This window comes from Hippopotamus amphibius, chromosome 3 (genome assembly GCF_030028045.1).
Source record: "Hippopotamus amphibius kiboko isolate mHipAmp2 chromosome 3, mHipAmp2.hap2, whole genome shotgun sequence".
Taxonomy (NCBI): Eukaryota; Metazoa; Chordata; class Mammalia; order Artiodactyla; family Hippopotamidae; genus Hippopotamus; species Hippopotamus amphibius.
In genome coordinates this window covers 140856315-140876978 of record NC_080188.1, presented here as the reverse complement: position 1 = coordinate 140876978, position 20664 = coordinate 140856315, and the positions used below count along the sequence as shown (strand labels likewise).

At 37.7% G+C, this 20664-nt stretch overlaps 2 protein-coding genes across 9 annotated transcripts in view; one reads left to right on the top strand and one right to left on the bottom strand.

Annotated features, from left to right (window-relative positions):
• The window catches only part of FIRRM (FIGNL1 interacting regulator of recombination and mitosis), a 39981-nt gene extending 25250 nt beyond the window's left edge, over window positions 1–14731 (bottom strand). The window contains exons 1-8 of one of the 5 annotated variants that reach the window (XM_057725687.1): window positions 14573–14731; window positions 11587–11626; window positions 10332–10420; window positions 8554–8658; window positions 7709–7849; window positions 5976–6141; window positions 4173–4257; window positions 2392–2530 (exon numbers count right to left, since the gene is read on the bottom strand). In XM_057725687.1, coding sequence (XP_057581670.1) covers window positions 2392–2530; window positions 4173–4257; window positions 5976–6141; window positions 7709–7849; window positions 8554–8658; window positions 10332–10420; window positions 11587–11626; window positions 14573–14683 — 876 coding nt within the window. In that variant the 5' untranslated portion in view covers window positions 14684–14731. Of the gene's footprint in view, window positions 1–2391; window positions 2531–4172; window positions 4258–5975; window positions 6142–7708; window positions 7850–8553; window positions 8659–10331; window positions 10421–11586; window positions 11627–12507; window positions 12527–14285; window positions 14529–14572 lie in introns of those variants that run through there. The other 4 variants (XM_057725689.1, XM_057725688.1, XM_057725691.1 and 1 more) reach the window with 4 other exon arrangements.
• On the top strand, window positions 14714–17162 carry METTL18 (methyltransferase 18, RPL3 N3(tau)-histidine). 4 transcript variants are annotated; one of them, XM_057725696.1, is made up of 3 exons: window positions 14870–14955; window positions 15327–15500; window positions 15808–17162. In XM_057725696.1, exon 3 carries the CDS (start codon window positions 16010–16012, stop codon window positions 17129–17131), a length of 1122 nt encoding a protein of 373 aa, XP_057581679.1. In that variant the 5' UTR covers window positions 14870–14955; window positions 15327–15500; window positions 15808–16009; the 3' UTR covers window positions 17132–17162. The 4 variants fall into 4 exon arrangements, with proteins under 4 accessions (XP_057581680.1, XP_057581681.1, XP_057581678.1 ...); XM_057725697.1 differs by lacking the exons at window positions 14870–14955; window positions 15327–15500 and adding an exon at window positions 14714–14802; XM_057725698.1 differs by lacking the exon at window positions 15327–15500 and having other exon boundaries at window positions 14807–14918.
• The last annotated feature ends 3502 nt before the right edge of the window (window positions 17163–20664 follow it).

Genomic DNA, 20664 nt, shown 5'->3' with positions numbered 1-20664 from the left:
TAGTCTCATTTTGAAACCATGTTCAAGACTTAAGAGAGAATAAATATCAGTTTTAGGGGCTGTCATGGGTTGAACTGCATCCCCTAAAAAGACAGGTTGAAGTGCTAACCCTCAATGCTTCAGGATATGACTTTATTTGGAAGTAGGGATGTTGTAGATGTAATTAAGATGCGGTCCTACTGGAGTAGGATATGCACTTAATCTAACATGACTGGTGTCCTTATTATGAAGATGATATGAAGAGACACGGAAGGAACACCATGTGATGATGGAGGCAGAGACTGAAGTGACACAGCTGCAAGCCAAGGAATGCCAGTGACAGCAGACACTAAGAGAGAGGCATGGAGCAGACTCTCCCACAGAGCCTGCAAAAGAACATGGTCCTGCTGACACATTTCAGACTTCTATCCTCTAGAACTGTGAGGGAATAAATCTGCCACCTGATTTGTGGTAATTTGTGGTAATTTGTTATAGCAGTCCCAGGAACCTAATTCAGGGACTGATACATCTATATGCTTCCATAAGTAGTGTATTATCTATAAAATCTAGCGGTTTTATTTTGATATTTTTAAAAACAAGGTGAAAAACCTGCTTGGAAGAGTTTAATAAAATACATAGTTTGATTCCTGAATAAATATCAGTAGCAAACAGCAGAGGGCGTTGCTAATCAAAATTTAGAGTTAAGAACGGAGAAACTACACAGATCTTCTCAAAGCTCCATTTCAGGCCCTGGAGAGTAAGTAGTGCTAGCTACATTTATCAGTCCCAAATAAGTAAAGAAAAACAGGGGACTTCCCTGGTGGTCCAGTGGTTAAGATTCCGTGCTTCCACTGCAGGAGGCACGAAGTCAATCCCTGGTGGGGGATCCCCCACATGCCGTGCAGCATGGCCAAAAAAAAAAATAAAGAAAAACAAGTAAGGAAAAACATGAAAATTTGCTCGGACAGTTAGGAAAGTGTACAATCTAAATTCTGTGATTTTCATATACAAGCAGTTTATATACACTAAGCTTATGTACTTCATGTACAAATAGCCGACCTGGTCAGGTACCCTTGGGACTTCTCTTTCTTCTTCCACTACAGACTATACTGTGGCTTGGACTTTCCCCATCTCACTCCTGTCCAGGAATCTCTGTCTAATCTTACTCTCTAAAGTACTAACTGGGGGATCTGTGGTGTCAAGATAAGCAAAACGGAAATTTGGAAAACAAGAGGTTGGGGTTGAGGATATAGATGCATAGGATAAAGGTGGGGAAGGGAACATCCTTCCTGCCATTGACACAGGATACCCAACAAACTGCCTTCTCCTTTCAGCAAGGTGAGGGGAATCAGAAATGGTATATGAAAGAAGTGGGGACAGAAAAGAAAAGGAAAAAAGAAAGGATGTAAGGGGAGGATAGATAAAGAGAAAAAGCAGAGAAGCAAGAAGGAAGGGTTTGCCTCTTCCTAAAGCTACTCCTCACTCCCTCTTACCAACTTCGGAACCCTTTTTCAAACTTCCATTCTGCTCTAGGGTTTGTCTTTCCAGATCATCTCTGCCCCATGAGTTGTGACCAGTGTTTAGGAACAAGATGAATCCTTACATGTCCACCCCCACAGCTGCTGGGCAAGGAAAGGCAAAGGTACAAAGGAATTCCCTGTATCAGTTTGCAGTCTATAGCAGGAAGGGATGTTACTGTTATTCTGCGGAGAAATATTTAACTCATTTTCCCATTGAAATAATTATTTTAACTGTTAGGTCCTTAGTACTATTAATCCTATAATTTAGGACTACTATGAGTTAAACAAACTTTAAAGAGCTAGTCTGAGAACAGAAGGCACTATGTATAAACATTGTTTTTGGAAAATAAACTGTAATTCCCAGTAAGCATATTACAAATTTTTAGAATGCAATCTGTTTTTATGAAAGGGATGCCAATTCAACACTATAACTTTTTGAAATCAATATAAGTTTAAGTATACACCAAGTTTAGAAGACTGATAGATACACATACAGTTGCACACTGCATCTTTACAGGTTGTAACGGATTGGTGAAAAAAAGGTTGACTGTGGCTATATTAAGACAACCTTAAAGAGATACAGGACTAAGGAATTAGATTTTCTCCAAGGGTAGAAAAAGATTGAAAAGATTCTGAGAATGCCTTGACCAACCAGTCAGTACATAAAAAGGCAAGGACAGATACTGTAGAGGGAATGAGAGCAGAGAGGAGTCTAATGCAATGTTCTGAGTGAAAAGTAATTATGGGCTATAAATAATCCCACAGATTGAAAACAAAAACAAAACGAATTAAAACCCTTTTCGGTAAGCCGATCCACAGATTCTAATGAGATTTAGTAACTGCCAAAGGAAAAAGAGCTACTGTTCCCAGTGCTGTTGGACCATATTTTTACCTGTGCATCTGACCGTGTCATCTGCTCAGCTAACTGTAAACAAGAATGGAAGGAGAAAAGAATGTCTTCACACAAGCCAGTAATTATATCTTTGTGTTTCAGCTGACTCTTTATAACAGACTGGTGCTTAAGGCTCTGCCTAAATGAACAAAAAGAAAAGAGTATAATCACAAGTGACATATGAAGTAAATTAGGATCATAAAAATATGACTTGAAAGAACATGTGAAAAAACCAAATGCATCATACATACTAGACATGGCATAATTAAGATGTGCTGACTTTACTTCTGAAGCTGTCATGTTAGTTTAAGTTGATAATTTTTTATTTTGCCTTATAAAATATTAATTGAACTCTTACTATATGCCAGGCACTTTGTGAAGCCCTGGAGATAGAGGGGTGAATGAAAAGATACAATCTCTACCCTGTCTGCATGAATTTCTGGTCTAGCACAAAAGAGAACATTAAATAATGTAAGAATAATTAATTGATTATGGCTATCATAAATGCTAAGATGGAAGAGTCCAGGGTGCTATAGAAGAGAGATCTAACCTAACCTACTCTCAAGGTAAGGATGAAAATAATGCTATCACGAAGCCATAACACTTAAAAGTGAGAACTGAAAGATAAGCAGGAGTTAGCAAGGTGTAGAGTTCAGGAGAGAAACATCCTAGGCAGTGGAAAAAGCTGTGAAAAGGCTCTACAGGAGAGTCTGGTATGTTTGATGACCTGAGAGCAGGGAGAGCGCGATGGACACAGCTAGTGAAGAAGGCAGGAGCCGGAAAGGACTGGATTGCTACTCTTAGTAAACTGGGATGGATTTGAAGCACTGGAGTGACATGGTCTGATTTACATTTTCAGACAATCAATCTGAATGCTGGATAGAAAATGAATTGAAAGGGGGCAAGAGTGGAAGATATTCCATGATGACAATGATGGTGGTGTGGTTAATTCATTGAGCACTCACTATGTGCCTTGCAGAGTTGCAAGCATTTCCCACTGATAAACTAAATTCTCACTATAACCCCACAAAGAAGGTGCTATTGTTGTAACTCCCATTTTCAGATGAGCAAACTAAGATTCAGAGAAGTTAACCAAATTGCCTAAGAGTTTCAGAGGAGTGATTTCAGAACAGATTCACGCATATGCGATGTGGCTCTGAGCTGACACTTGTAACCACTGCACTATTACCTGCTGGCAACGTAGGGACCTGGGGGTGCAAGAAAAGCACCTAAGACCTGAAAGTATTACACTGACCTTTAATGTTTTATGCATATTTATAAAGTAGAGGTTCTTAACCATTTTTACATCTCAACTATATCTCCTCCCACCCCCAAGAATCTGATAAATGCTATGGACACTCTCCCTAGTAACCCTTCATAACACTGTAGTTAAAACTATAAACGGAATTAAATTTGAACAACTCAAAAGTATATAATGAAGGGATTATAATTATTAATTTAAGCCTGGAATTAGGATACTTGATAGTCAGCTAAGCAACAGTAACGGCGAGTGGTTAAGACCCCTGGCCCATTATTTCAGATGTACTAGCTAACTGAGTAGAATTTTTTTTTAGTTTTAGAGACAGCAGGATAAAGAAGTACAATTTGGTTTGGGAGCTACATGTACAACATCTGGATTATTAGAGAGCAGCATCAGTAAACATTATACACACCCATACAAAATGTTTTAAATGCAACCTAAGAAAACTTACAAATAATTAAGACTTTGGATATGGAAAATACATTACAAAGAGTAAAAACAAAACAAAACAGAAACTTACTTAATTATAAATTTCCAAGTATTGGCATGAAATGCATGGTCCATACTGGAAATAACAGAGCAGATATCCAACAATGAATGAATAACTACAAAGAAAGATAACAGAACTCTTAGGACATTCACATGTCATATGGGGTGAGTTTCTTCTATATTTAAAAATATCTACTGAACAATATTGACATTTGCTAAAATAGGTAATACAGTTTGAAGAAAATTATGTCAAAATAATTAGTGAAAGTGTCACGCTTTTGATTTAGGGTTTTCATAAATGATGGAAAATAGGTTTGATGTTTACAACTACTCTACAACCTAAATAAAACTAAAAATGTTCAGTGGAATAAAAGTTGTGCCCTATTTTAATTGAAATATTCTACAGATATTCTAATCAAAAATGACAAAATATACTGCTAAGGAAAGAAAACCTAACAAGGAAGAATCAAAACAAATTTGCACAACACTCATTAAGGCTTGTACTCTGCCTGTGGTAGATTATTTGTAAAAATGAACACAATAAACCCTTTTTTATGTCCATGCTTTTGGGCAGTTCCCTTCCGCAGACCCTGGGCTTGGCCACACAACTTTTGGTCAACAGGACAAAAATAAACATAAGGCAAGTAGAGACTAAAAGTGCTTGCATACTGGGGCCTGCCCTCTCTTGCTGCTCTTAGAACCCCTGAGGCCATCAGCAGGTAGCTGAGCCTGGGCTAACCTGCTGGATGATGGGCTACACATGACTGGCTCAGTACATTATTTCTTCCTCTGCTGACAACCAAACGTGAGTGAGGTCAATGACCACAAACACAAGAGTGAGCCGGTTACTCCACGTGAAGCACAGAAAGCTGTCCTGCCTGAGCCCAGCCTAAAACACTAACTAAGAATTGTGAATAAATGAAACAGTAGTTGCTTGATTTCTTTCTTCCTTTCTTCCTCCCTCTCTCTCCCTCTCTGTCTCTCCCTGTCTTTCTTTTTCCCTCCCACTCCTTCCTCCCTCCCTACCTTCCTTCCTTTCTTTTTTGCCATGCCACAGAGTTTGCGGGATCTTAGTTCCCTAACCAGGGACTGGACCCAGGCCCTGGCAGTGAAAGTGCCGAGTCCTAACAACTGGGATGCCCGGGAACTCCCTAATAGTTGCTTCAATGTAATAAATTTTGGGGTAGTTTGTTACAGAGCAAAAGATATAGGATAATACTGCACAAAAACACCTTACTCTCTTTATGCTGAAGCTATGAAAGCAATCTTTGCCCTTATACGTTAGTTAAAGTATTGCTTTTCAAACTCTGGGCCATGATCCATTGATAAGTAATGAAATTAATAAAGTAGCAATTAGCAATTCTTTAAAAATGAAATAGACTGTAATATAGTACATCATTTCATGTACAGTAAACAAATTTAGTATATACACACACATTCACAAACATACACATATGTATGTAATTATATGTGTTCCAGGAAGGAATGCAAACTTCATTGCTTACTATGAAGTTATGGTTAAAAACTCTGAAGCTACTATTTCAGAATTGGGACTATTTCAGAGGGCATAAAATTGCATAATTTTCTTTGTTAATCATTGTGCAGAAACAACCTAGTTTGAACACTGACTAAATACATAAATCTATATTAATGCATCAAATATCAATTTTACAAAATCTAAAATTTAAGAGATTAAAAATTTATTGGGTAGGATTTAAATTTTTTTAACACATAATATCATGAATCATTAGAAACATTGGGTTCAATAATTTAAATGAGTTCAGTTTATAGTCAAAATACATCATATACTAAGTAGTAACTTTTACTCACTCACCTACTACCATATTCAAAATATCATCATTCTCATCTATTAAGGGGTCCATGCAAACCATATCCAGCAGTTCCATCAGCTGCTTTTGAAGAGAATAGGCCTCCTTGAAAAGAGCTTGCAGAAGGTCTGACACTAGATGTAAACGCCCAGAATAGATGGATTCACTATTCTGATCACAAAGAAATAAAAATGAGAGACAAAGCAAATCAAAAAAAGCTCAAGAGCCAAATTTATTTTAACTCATTCTATCAGAGCTCATAAATTTAATGTTATTAGAGGGTGGGTGAGTGGGGAGCATATGCAAAACATGGGGTGCAGAATGGCATCAGAATTAAGTTGGTGCAGCCTCTGTGGAGAACAGTATGGACATTCTTCAGAAAACTAAAAATAGAATTACCATATGATCCAGCAAGCCCACTCCTGTGCATATATCTGGACAAAACTATAATTCAAAAAGATACATGCACCCCTATGTTCATAGTAGCAATATTCACAATAGCCAAGACATGGAAACAATCCAAATGTCCATTGACAGATGAATGGATAAAGAAGATGTGGCACATGTATATAATGGAATACTACTCAGGCATAAAAAAAGAACAAAATAATGCCATTTGCAGCAACATGGATGCAACTAGAGATTATCATATTTAGTGAAGTAACTCAGAAAAAGACAAATAACCATATATCATTTACATGTGATATCTAAAACATGACACAAATGAACCTATCTATGAAACAGAAAAAGAACCACAGAGAACAGACTGGTGGTTGCCAAGGGGGTGGGGGTTGGAGGAGGGATGGAGTGGGAGATAGGGGTTAGCAGATATAACTTTTATACACAGAATGGATAAACAAGGTCCTACTGTATAGCACAGAAAACTATATTCAATATCCTATGATAAATCATAATGGAAAAGAATAATAAAAGAGTAATGTATATATATGTGTAACTGAATCACTGCTGTACAACAGTAATTAACACAACACTGTAAATCAACTATACTTCAATTTAAAAAAGAATTCTCACCAGCAAAAAACAAAAAAACAAAACAAAAATTTAATGTTTGTTACTGAATGACATTCATTCATTAACCAAATGTTTAATGAACCTCCATTATATATAGTGTACTTTGAGAGATACAGGCATGTATAAAATATGATTTCTAACTTCCAAGATCTTACAAATATAGAATTAAAAGGGAGTTAAATAACATTAGGTCTAGTACATGACATTTTAGTACTTATCACCAAAGAGAAGCATTAGTTAACTAGCAATTTTCATTCACCCAACAAACCGCATTATCAAAACTGCCTGTGACCCACAAATCCTAGGCCAGCTTTTGTGCTTTAAAGCTGCCTCAGGACTAAATAAGGGTCAACGTCCCTTTACAGACACCTAATTGGTAAGTAATTCATCTGAGCCACCAATGCCATGACAGAACTATTTCAGGATCCCTGTGACTCAACACACATCCATATCACTTCTTTCCCCATCAAGAGGAAACAGCAGAAGACAACAACAAAACCTCAAGAGCCCCCTTTTTAAGATTTCTCTACAACTACTTATTTTGACACAAATATTAACACACATGCTCTTTGTTCTGTGGGAAAACTAATTGCAATAATACAGGTTAAAATGTAAGCTTATGAACAAACACTATAAACACCACAAACTCAGCCCCTTTGCCCATGGATTCTAGGCCATTTAAAGTGTACCTAGACCCGTTACTCACCTTACAATGTACAAATGTACTTTTGATTACATGTAGGACTGAGGAGGGAAGACTGTGAATATTTTCTAGAATGATGGATTCCTGAGTGGCACAGACATGCTGAACACATCCTGTAAGAGCTCCTAATAGCTGTACCATTGTCTGGAAATAAGGAAAGAAGTTTCATTCAGAATATATTTTCTGCATACCTAAAAGGTGTCAGACGATATGCTGGGTGCTAGGGATACAGCAGTGAACAAAATGGACCCTCTGTTCCTCCTTACACATAACTTCAGTCTATCACAACTACAAATATTAAAACTGGGACATTCCTGGCAGTGCAATGTTTAAGACTTCACCTACCAATGCATGGGGTGTGGATTTGATCCCTGGTCAGGGAGCTAAGATCCCATGTGTCTCATGGCCAAAAAACCAAAACATAAAAAACAGAAGCAATATTGTAACAAATTCAATAAAAACTTAAAAAATGCTCCATATGAAAAAAATCTTAAAAACAAAGAAATAAAACTGGTTAGCCATCTGGTTAAAAGAAAAAAAAAAGCAAAAAAGAAATTGGAATCCTAACTCACACATCAAAGTATACAGCTGGTGTTCTACACATATGCTTTGGAATTACAGGTAGGGCATGCTATTTTGATTACTTGTCTTCTTATACGAGTTTAGATGTTTACTAAGCACAAAATTGTATAAAAAATGAGAATTTATGTTTTTTGCAGTATCTTTATATCTTTAACTCTACAAATTTAATTCTAGCATTGGGCCATTATATAAAGAGTATAAAACTAATCAATATCTCACACTCTTTAAGATGTCCCCCACCCCTCTTTCTAATATATTTGACATACCTGTAAAATATTTCTTAGCGTGCTCTGGATTTCTAAATTTTGGCTTGACAGTCCACTGGCTTGACTGGTTAACTCATACATCATGTCATCAAATAATCTCACAGTCTGTGAAAACAAAGCAGGTCATAAATAGTAGTAATAGAAGTCACTAGAAAAGGAAAAACATATCTTTAAAGAAAAAAATCAGATTTGAATTTGCATTATTAACAGCCACTGGGATATTGTCTAGTGTAACAACTGCACCTAATAAAGTTAACAAAATATATATAGTATAATATTTTTTGTATAGTATTTCTACAATAGAATCGTTTAAAAAAAAATAAAGCCTCCAATAAAAATTGATTTGTCAGACTTCCCTGGTGGTGCGCAGTGGTTAAGAATCCGCCTGCCAAGGCAGGGGACACGGGTTCGATCCCAGGTCGGGGAAGATCCCTCATGTCGCAGAGCAACTAAGCCCGTGCACCACAACTACTGAGCCTGCGCTCTAGAGCCCATGGGCCTAGAGCCTGTGCTCCGCAACAAGAGAAGCCGCCACAATAAGAACTGACCACTGCAACAAAGAGTAGCCCCTGCTCGCCGCAACTAGAGAAAGCCCGCACGCAGCAACAAAGACCCAATGCAGCCAATAAATTAATTAATTTAATTAAAAAATAAAATAAATTGGTTTGTCTCCCATTTCTGTGATTTGAATCTATTTAATAACATCCATAAAAAAAATCACTCAAAGTTCACTTTTTGGTGATGTAACAAAAGTGCTATTCTTTTTTTTTTTTAATTTTATTTATTTATTATTTTTGGGGGGGTACACCAAGTTCAATTCTTACACTTAAATAAAAGATGATGCTCTTAACCAATCAACATCCATGTAAACATTTACAAGGATATTTTCTGGTAGTGGTAATGAACTTGTACTGAATTAGCTATTCACCTGCTTTCTAACCAGCTCCCCTTTTTGACCAACTCAAAATACCATTCCTAGGTGAGAAACATAATATGTGACCTCAGAACTACATGTTTTTATCTGTGAAAAGTTAGCCAACCTAAGATCTCAGTACTTTAAACAAGTTAAATGGCCTAAACACTACACTACAAGAATATCCACAGTCAACAACACATGGTAATTAAAGAGGGTACTGTTTTCCATAGGCCTCGTTTTCACCTTTTTTTGGTGGTCAAGAATAAATTTTAAGTAACTTTTTAGATAGAGAACAATTGAGTGAATATTAGTAAAATGAGTTCTGATAATTATCTGCTTCAAAGCTAAACTTAGAAATCCATTCTAGTAAGAGATAAGTTATCATAAAAAATGTCTCCTTTGTCAGCAAAGTACCTTTAATTCCCATAATTAAAAAAAAATTATGACTGCTTTTCAGAGAAAAGGTATACCACATATATCTAAAAGGTAACAATGAAGTTGGTGAATTTGATGCCTTCTCTTAAGTTACTTGATTTTATCAATATTAGAGCTATCTTTATTCTAAGGCTTCTTTAATAAATTTTGGCTCCATTTTTCCAGACAATGAAATTGAATAAACTCTACAGAGAAGATACAAAAACAAATAATGTAAATTCAATTAGTAAAGGATCCATACTCTCTGAAAATAAGTTTAATCACCTTACAATCACACTAACACCATCATATTCTCACGAGACCTATTTTTAACTACTTTATTTGTATTTCAAATATGTGATACATTAAGAAATTAAGATTTAAAACAGGCTAGATTTTAACGGCCTTTATAACATGGAAGTTGATTAAGATAATAATAGTACTATACCTTTGGCAGCACTTGTGAAAAGAAAGTCTGTTCCAATGTCAGGTGATTCATATGAGGTAAAAACATTTCTACAATAATTTTCAGAATTTCTATAAAGGAAAATAGTAACATATTTTGTAACAATATTAAGTCATGTCCGCCAACAAGCATCACTAACCTTTCCTAAATGCAAGAATATGTAAGTACTACCAATCAAAAGCTTTGTCCAGTTTCAAAATGCCATAGTCTATGTAGAGAAACTTAACAATTAAATAACCTAAAATAATAGCAAAATTAAAAAAAACAAAAAAGTACATGTCCAACAATTGAGGATCAGTTAATGGATGTGGGTACATCTACTGAATAGGATCTGCTATCATTAAAATGACTGTTAGAGATGGTTTAAAACCATGATAAAATGTCCACAATACTTTAAACTAAAAAAGTCCCAAGTAGTATAACCCAAATTTTAATATATATAAGCATGTATATACAAAGAGTAATAGATAGGCTGGCAGGAACATATAAAATCAAGATGAGAATGTCCTATGCCAAAATCTTAAACATTTCAGATTTATGATTGTTTTATTATCTTTTCTGTTTTTCTTCACGTTACAAATTTTCTATACTATGTATAACCTTATACTCAGGATAAAAAATAATTGTTATTTATAAAAATTAGACCCCACAGGCAGCACAGATTCAAGATTATAAACAAATATTCCACAACCAAGTGAAATGTAAATAGAACTCAAAATACATGGGTAAACTATGCAGGACAGTCATAATTCTCTACCTCTTCTCCTAACTAAATAAGTAAATTACATCAAGTAAGAGCAATGAAGACAGATGAAGAAAGTCAACTTTGTAAGTGACAAACCTGTCATGCCTAAACAATCAGCTGTTTGTAAATTAGAAAGTATTTTCTAATTGACACTAAACATATTAAAGAAGCTTAAGGTTATTCAGTAGACTGAAAATTATGTTTTATATAGGTCTAATCAGTTTAACAACTTAACATTTAAAATTTACACTGTGCTTATATACACATTGTCAAACAGAACACTTTTGGTATCTATCCAAAATGGAATTTAAAACTTTAAGTACCGTAATTTGAAGTAATTTGGTCATTTTAAGTAACTGAAGATTACAAAGGTGGTAACACTACAATAGGAAGAATAAATTTAAAGGGAATATGAAATTGTATTGAGATATGTGGGACTTGGGCTTTAATGACATCAAAGTAAAATTATACAACTAAGATAATTTTACTTACGAATATGCTCAATCCAACTGTCAGAACGCTGATACATAGAGTGAAACAATTAAGGAAGATACTAGTATTACAGTAATAAGATATTCACTACCGAGAACAGATTTTAAAAGGAACTTTCTTGAAGTTTAAGCAGCAATCAGTAAGAGACTGAAACTAGACTCAAATTACTGCCTTAATTTTGTTTTTAAAAAAAAGTAATGTTTATTAGGTAAACAAACAATATAATGAGAATACTTTAAGGAAATATTTTCAAAATTGCTTAGGGATAAACTTATGTTTTCAAACTATGTGTAGTTATGACACATTTCTGACAGATGAGAAACAGTCTACAATAATTCACAGGTTTCTGGTTTCTGAAACAGAAATTTCTTCCTCCTCAGCACTTCTATAGTACTTTATCTGTGCCTGTCTTAAGTCACTGGTCACTTCCTAACTTCTTTTCATGTTATTAGCATATATATCTTACCACTCTATCAGACTGAAACTCTTCCCACATAGGAACTTACAAATACATGATAATAAATTATCCAATGTTCATTACAAAAGTTAACAGTAATCACATTGTAAACTATACACTTTCATACCATTAAGAAATGTTAATGTTTTACTGTAAAAATAATACAAGAATTATGCTTTAATAAGAAAAATGAATAAACCATAACCCCATCACAGTAATGCAAGAATTGATTCTTCTTCTAAAATTTTACTTTGCATATACATATTTTACAGCAGCAATCAAAATGAGATATAGTCATTAACTCATTTTAATTCAGCAGGGTAGAATTTCCCTCATGGATAAATTTCAGTAAAGGTTAAAAAAATTTTAGCCTCTTCCAAAATTAAACATGAGTCATGATTACGCCGATATGCAGGTGAAGACTTGAAAATAATACGTAAAATGCAAAAAATGAAAATAATTACGTTTGGGTGATGGGACTGTGGATTTATTGAAAATTTCTTTCATTTGTTGAAAAGTGTTGAAGACCAAAAGTTGAAAAAGAAAATTATCTAATGAGACTTCTGGCCAGTTTTAAAACATGACAACATTTTTTAGCCCTTCACTGACTGCTTACTTTGTGCCAGGCACTATTCTAGGTGCTGGAGCCAATGCAGTGAAAACAAAATTCTTGCCTTTATGAGCTTTACAGCATAGTGAGGAAAAGCAAAAAGGAAACAAAGTAAAAAGAGTAACTACGACTGCTCTTTAAAAAAACCGCAATGTGACAAGTATTACTGACTGGGTTTGGGGGAATCACCTAAGATTGAGGGCTCTGAAAAGGGCCCACTTAAGACGTGACATTTGAGCTGAGACCTGAATAATGAGATGTACCAGAGAGAGAGAGAGAGAGAAAACAAACTACACGGGAAGGATCAGCGAACATGAAGATCCTGAGGTAGGTGAGCTTCATGTATCTGTGGTTAGAATGCAGTGAGCTAAGTAGGAGAGGCCAAGGCTTAGAACATAAGGAGGCTTGTTTTACTCCCAATGTGTTAAGAAGCCACTGGGGGTGCTTTAAAAAGGAAACATGTTTTTCACTCTGAACTTTTTTTGGAGAACAGATTATAAAAGGACATGAGTAGAAGCAAGGGAACTAATAACAACAGCCCAGGTGAGAGGCTATGGGAGTTTGAAACAGAGCAGTAGCAATGGGGATGGAGATAAGCAATTGGATTCAAGATATAGTCTGAGGTCAGAAACAAAAGAACTTGCTGACTGGATGTAAGAGAGGACTGAAGGTTTTAGCTTGTGAAACCATTTATTCAGATGAAGAAGACTGGGGAAAGAACAGGTTTGGGTTCTTTTGAATGTTAAGTTTGAGATGCAAAACCAGGTGGGAATGTTGACTTTTTTTTTTTTTTTGATGTAAATAAACAAATTTGACTTTCAATTATTGAAATCTCCCTATAAGGTTGAGGTGTAAAAAGAGGAACGATGTTTCTTATCTTTGTTCTCCCAAAGCCTAGCACCCTGTCTGGTACATATTATGTACCTAGTAAAAGTTTTTGAGAAGGATGGCTATTTGTTACCGAAATCAAAAATCCTTGAGGACCGCAATTCCATCTCTGCACAATGACTAAGAAGGGCTTTGGTACCTAAGTGGGGTTTTACCAGTGCCCAGGTGAATGATTTCTATGTGACAGTAATATTTGGCTTTAGCTGTGAAAAATTATCTGTGCAGTGTTCAGGAGTCTCTCAAGTGAAGGTCTATTTTTTTTTTTCTTCTGAGTATAGTTTTATGGTGAAGTCTTACGTGCTCAAAGCTGTTTAAAAAAAATACCCCTTAACATGAAGGGCTAGGACTCCAGGTACATTTACAACCAAAAAGGGATTCAACTACTAAATGGTCTGCACCTGGACAATGGAGACATTAAGTACCTCAAACCCAGCAGATGAAAGTCAATCAGCAAAGGAAGCAACTCCTCACCAACAATACTCCAGAGGTTCAAAAGGGGGAGGGGAAGAACATTTGTACTAACTGAACATCTTTTACAGACTTGGCACCATGGCAGAACTACGTCCTTTAATTTGATTCTCAAAACAACGAGGAAGGTATTCATTTTCACCACCCATCTTAGAGATGAGCGCTCAGAGTACCTCGCTCTCTACTTCATCCAGTCAGCTCACCTTACAGCTTAAGTCTGAGTCCCTGGCTCCCCGCTCCCCCCAAGCAAAAGTATTTACACTTAACTGCACGTACAGAGCAACTCAAAGGCCCAGAGGAACCGCAGACAACGCCACACCCACTGGCAGAACACCTCTGCGAGCCCTTCCAATGCCAAAGCCAGGCATGCCTTTGGTCTCGGCACCCACGGCTCGCGCTCGCCCTTGGTTCCCTCGCTTACTCATCTCGCTCATCAACAGAGAAAGGAGAGGGCTGAAAATACAGGAACCCAACACGGCCTGGCAGCGGGTGTGATGCGACAAGAGAGAGGTTGGAGACCCGCCCCACACCCCCGTCTAGATGGAGGTGACCATCAAGGATATAAGGAGCCGAGGCAGGACAGATGGCAGTTCCCGGCGGCAGAGCTCCTCCGGCCAGCTACTTAATTCTTCCAGGGGAACCGCGCTCGCCGGCACAGCGCGTTCCTGAGACATGCTTTCGCCCAGAACCAAAGCTTCAAGACACTCCCGCCAGAGACAAGACCGGAAGCTCCCACAGTCCCGGCAGGCCTTGCGAGCCAAGACCATAGAGAGGAAGCGCGCCGTTTTCCTTGGTGAGCCCGGGCCCCCACGCGACTGGGAAGACGGCCGGGCGTGTCTGGTCCGCGGAGGACTCGACTCACTGGTGCGGGCTTCCGGTCCGGAGGGTCTGGCCCGAGTTCTCCGCGCGGTGAGCTAGGCACCTGCCGGACGGCGAGCAACCCCAGGTGTGGGTCGCTATCAGGGTTGCTTTGAGACGCTTTGGGGGAGGTGAGGGCCGGGAATCCCCAGATTTGCTACCCTCCGTCCCTTGGGGCTTTGAGGTGGCACATCTGGGTTCGGGTTTGAACCTGGGTTCCTACTAGTGTGTTGACCCTACTCTGTACATCATATATAATGGGGATAAAACCCACCTGCCAGAATGGTTGTGCAAATTGAAGCAGATGGTATATATTAAGCGTCTAGCACAGTCGATACAGAGAAGAGGTCTCTTTATTAAGTTGCTTCCGTTCTCTACGGGCCTCTCCACAGGGTTCAATGCCCGGATTTTGTGTCAAGCTAATCTTTACTAATTACTCGTTACTCCCAATACACTTAGGGCTGCTGGTCTCCGCGAAATGTTTGTACTGAGGCCATTTGGATGAATCGACACACATCAGAGCACACCTGTGCATGTTTTTAAAGGGATGCTTATTTACCAAAATATTTGCAATTTTGAAGTCCTGTTACTTGAAACTGGTAACAGACTGAAGAGATTCTGGCAGTTTAGGAGGTAAATATGTGCGGGCAGGGTCGTGACAGATGAAAGACACTAAGTAGTTAGGCTGGTCATTTCCTGCCAGAGAATGTTGGACGTTATGTTATTTCTAGTTGTTCCTGCTGCTGTTGTTTTTTTTGTTTGTTTTTACAGTTTATTCTTTTCTCCAGCTTTTGAACCCTGAAGGGTGTATATGTTTCCAAATCTCTATCTCCCCCCTCCCCTCACAGCTTTCTTTGGGGGGGGGGCATGTTTAATATTACATTTATGTGAAATGTGTCATTTTGCTTTTTAGTAACAATTTTCTTTTCTTGCTCCAAAGCTAAATTGAAAGAAGACCAAAGACCTCCTAAAAGTCATTTGGAAATACCTCTGAATATTTGTAACTGTGTATAACCAGCTCAAGAGGAATAGACCTCCAGAAAAACTAAGAGAATAATTGAAGCAGGTTTACGTGTGTGTCATCAGTTCTATCCAGAAATTGAAGAATCTTTCTTTATCAATTGTGTGTATTTTATGACAGAATGACTTTTCAATTTAATTTCACTATAGAAGACCATCTGGAAGATGAATTAACATCCCTTGGAGATGGAGCTTTGGCCCTAAATTCATCAAAAGTGCCTTCAGTCTCAGAAAGACAAAAAGGTACACTTAGAGACCAAAAATGTTCTGGAGAACAGTTTGACTTGCTTCAGGATCAGTCGTGGGAACATAAGTCAGCGGGAAATGCAGCTCCCTCTCATGACACAGACAGCTCACTCAGTGCAGCTAACAGTTCAAATAGCTTGGAGCCACATGAAAAACAGCCCTGCTTGAGAGTTGCCAAAGAGCATGCTTTGCCTAAAGATCTAAAGAAAGTGTTAGAAAATAAAGTCATAGAAACATTACCAGGTCTCCAGCATGTGAACATATCAGTAGTGAAAACCATCTTGTTGAAAGAGAACTTCCCTGGAGAAAACATCATTTCGAAAAGTTTCTCTTCTCACTCTGATCTGATTACAGGTGTTTATGAAGGAGGCTTAAAAATCTGGGAATGTACCTTTGACCTCCTGGCATATTTTACAAAGGCCAAAGTGAAATTTGCTGGGAAAAAAGTGTTGGATCTTGGTTGTGGGTCAGGGTTGCTGGGTATAATGGCATTCAAGGGAGGCGCCAAAGAAATTCATTTCCAAGATTATAACAGTGTGGTGATTGATGAAGTAACCTTACCTAATGTAGCGGCGAATTCCACTTCAGAAGATGAAGAAAATGGTGTAAACGAACCAGATGTGAAAAGATGCAGGAAATCAGAAGTAGCACAAGAACTATGTAAATGTCGGTTCTTTTCTGGGGAGTGGCCTGAGTTTTGTAAGCTTGTACTAAGCAGTGAAGAACTCTTTGAAAAATATGATCTCATTCTTACCTCAGAAACCATTTACAATCCAGATTATTATGGTCCTTTGCACCAAACATTCCTTAGATTGTTAGATAAAAATGGACGGGTGCTTTTGGCCAGCAAAGCACATTATTTTGGTGTGGGTGGAGGTACTTACCTCTTTCAGAAGTTTGTAGAAGAAAGGAATGTATTTGAGACTAGAACACTCGAAATAATTGATGAAGGACTAAAGAGATTCCTCATTGAGATGACTTTTAAGTACCCCAGTTAATGTCCACTGAGTGTCTTAAGTGAAATAAACAAAATAACCAAAACCTTGTTTTGAATGTTTGATTTCTGCTTTGCTATGATTTTCTTCTGAAATTATGATGTTTGTTTAGTTTTGTTTATCCCAATAAGAGACCAGCTTTATTAGCAATATTGTACTTGCCCGGTGAGACTGAGAAAACAGTGTTCCTCAGCATTCGAAAAGATCTAGGAATTCATTTTGTGGGAAAGTTTTCTGTTCTCCACGTTCATTCTATTTGACCTTTCTGCCACCTTTGGCATATAAATTTGTTCCCAGGAAAATCTGCCACTTCTTACCTCAAGTTTGAATTTCTTCCCAGTCTTTATCAGTTTATGTTCACATGACGTGCCTGGTCTATCACCATGCTGTTAATTCTAAAGACATACATAATGCATCACTAAATAATTCTGAACCTAGATATTAGATTGAAGGCCGCAGGTAGCTAGGAAGAAGTTTTTGTTTTGTTTTATTTTTATATTCATTTATATAATAAGAATTATAGACTGCTGAGCTGTTGAATTCACATTAAGATGGAGGAAATAAAGGGGAATCATGACAGTAAAAAAAATGATACAGAAAACTTCCAGTGCTTGTAGCCCTTTTTAGCCAAGTAAGTGGGAGATCTTGGGGTCTTGGTAGGAGGAAAAAGAATAGGAAACAGAGAATTTCGGATTCTAGGCAGTAAAGACTTTTCATTCATTAAATAGTAGGGCAGAGAATGGAAGAAAAAGTATTTTGATTCCAATGCAAAAATATTCACAGTTAACATATCTAAAATTGGGATCTGCCTTGGTATCTGATAATTATTGTACAACTGGCAGTATTTTTTTCCTTTCTTGGAGGTACCTAAAATAATGGTACAACTTAGATTCAATGAAATGTGATATTTACTGGACATCTGTTAACTAGGCAGTTTGTATATATCGTGCTTAATATTTATAGCTTCATAAGGTATATATCATCCCCATTTTAATAATGATCATAATAGCTAACAGTTTTCAGCATTTGCTATATGCAGGGTAGAACAGATTTACATACACTAACATTTAATATTCATAACAGCCCTGAATTAGGTTACAATTACTATCTCCATTTTAGAAAGAACTTGAGACTCAAGAAAGTAATTTGATCCCAATCACATTCCTCACATTCAGAACCAGCACCTGAACTGAAGTCTTTTTAAAAGCTTTACTCTTAGATTGTAGCCATGATATAAGCTGCCACAATTCTGGGAATTGGAATCAAGAAATGAGAACAAACGAACCCTAGAACTGAAGAGTAACTATACTTAAAACAATCAAGATGACGCTGGTCAGACCACCATATGACCAATTTCAAGATGACTGTCAGAGCTGACTGTGCAGTTTTTACATGTAGCCCCCTCCCTCTGTCTATAAAACCTCTTGGCCACTGAGAGTCAGTGGCGGAGAGTTGGCCTTTGGACAGGAGTCCCTCCCCTCTCACCGTACTCCATCCCCTCCCTGGTTGTGGGCATCCACAATAAAGCAAACTTTCCTTTCCACCAAAAAAATTAAAAAATAAAAAATAAAAGCTTTACTCTTCACCACCCCAGTAGTCTTACAGTGCCTATTTTTCATCACATACATTTCTTAGCACCCTTTAATTATTCTGAAATGAAAATCACAGTTAAAGAAACTTATTTACACACATCATTAAAAGTTATATGTATTATACATAAATCCCTAATGCATAATATCATATATGTATATAACTATAATATGAAGAAAGCCATTTACAATCAAATAATTTGTATTCTATCAGGTAAATGCACAGGTGTTGCTAATGAGAGGACATGTAGCAGTCAGATGCTTGTATCTAGGATACTGTTACTGCAAGTATCACAGCTACAATTCCAGACCCACCTACTAGATAAGGTAGAATAGGCTCTGACAGCAGCTTTGGCTAAAAGAGGAGGTACAAAGCATCAGATAGCGTCTCTTGACAATAGTTAGCATCAATAATATTGAGACAAATAGGTATCTGTCAGTTCATGATGAATCAGACACCCAAAGAGGTCATCAAGGAGGCCTCTCCAGTAGAAAAGACACAGGCCCTGAACAGGGGCTCAGGGCCCAATTTCAGCCTGGGGTGGGCGGGGGGGTGTGGATCCAGTGAAAATAGCAGGAATCAAAGCAGAAGCCCAGTCCTGGAAACTAGATAATCCTGGGCATTAAAGATAATTCTGGAAGTGACAGCTGAACACATCTATGCAAGATAGCTGGCAGCAAAAGAGACCTGAGATAAAATTATGGATATAAATCTAGGAGAAGGCTGCATCGTACACGTTCTCACGTAAATAGTTTAATCATTTAAAGAGGCATGTATGTTAAGACAATGAACTTTGGAGTTCCAATACTTGGGTTAAAATTCAGTTTCCCCAACTGTAAAACAGAGTTTATAGTAGTATCTCCCTAACAGAATTTTTTTTAAAGAACAATAGTTACTTTTGGAAACCTTTCAAGGAGTTTGGAGTTTTAGAGCATAAGCCACCCATTCGTGTATTGGCACCTTACAATAAATGCCGCACTTGCCTTCACACACACACAAAGAAAAAAACAGGAAAAGAAAAAAAAAAGTATTGAGCACTTATGGTTACTTCCACATGATTCCTATGTATAAATGGAAATTATCATGCTCATGAATTCTCATAATATTTAGTCATCCTGTTTTCTCAAATAGGAAGCCTTATTCACCTTTGTTAAAAATGGGGTTTGTGACTTTACAGTGTACAAATCCCAGTTCAGAACTTGGAGAAACAAATAGATGCCAGAACTTTCACCGCCCAAGGCCAACTCCCATTCTCTCCCTCCACAGCCCTCCCCACCCCCACTTCACCTTGCAGTTTCTAAGTTGTCTTTTTTGGATGCTTTGGCATTGCGGAGCGTTAAGGATGAAGAAGAATGTATCGTGTCAAGTTGTTGCTAAAAACTCAGTCACACGTGTGTTCCGCCTTTAAACGTTCCGTTTCTCAGATGTGCCTGTACACTTCGTTCCATTTCCACTGCCCCACAGAGGCTCTCTGCCTGTAGCTCAGAAACTGGGGAGGGTGGGGGTGGGGGGGTGTCTCCATGCGGACCAGGAGCTGACACACTTCCTCTGTCAAATGCAGTCGCCGATGACACGTGCTGTACTGTCCTCAGGGGAGATGAGGTCAGCAGCTCAGCTAGAGGAGAAGACACGCCTTCACTTCTCGGTACCCTCCATAGTGTTTTATTCAGACTTTATTATACCTTCATAAATACCTATTTGAAAAAAAGAAACAGCAAGGACACTATGTGACAACATAAACTGGACTCTTTGCCTGCACTTCAGCCAGAATTTCCTGAATTTCTCACACTGTGTTATAGTGGCATTGAGCTTGCTGATACTGTCTTTTCTTTGGATAAAAGTTCACATTCAAAATCGCCACATTAAGTGGGTGCAGCCCAGCAGAGAAGGTTCTCTGTGCCATGAAAGAATCCTTTGCTGCAGCCCTGGGATGCAGCTTCTAGTCA

What these genes read in the sequence shown, in the direction of transcription:
- METTL18 (XM_057725697.1), top strand. Translation starts at nt 16,010, where the DNA reads ATGACTTTTCAATTTAATTTCACTATAGAAGACCATCTGGAAGATGAA.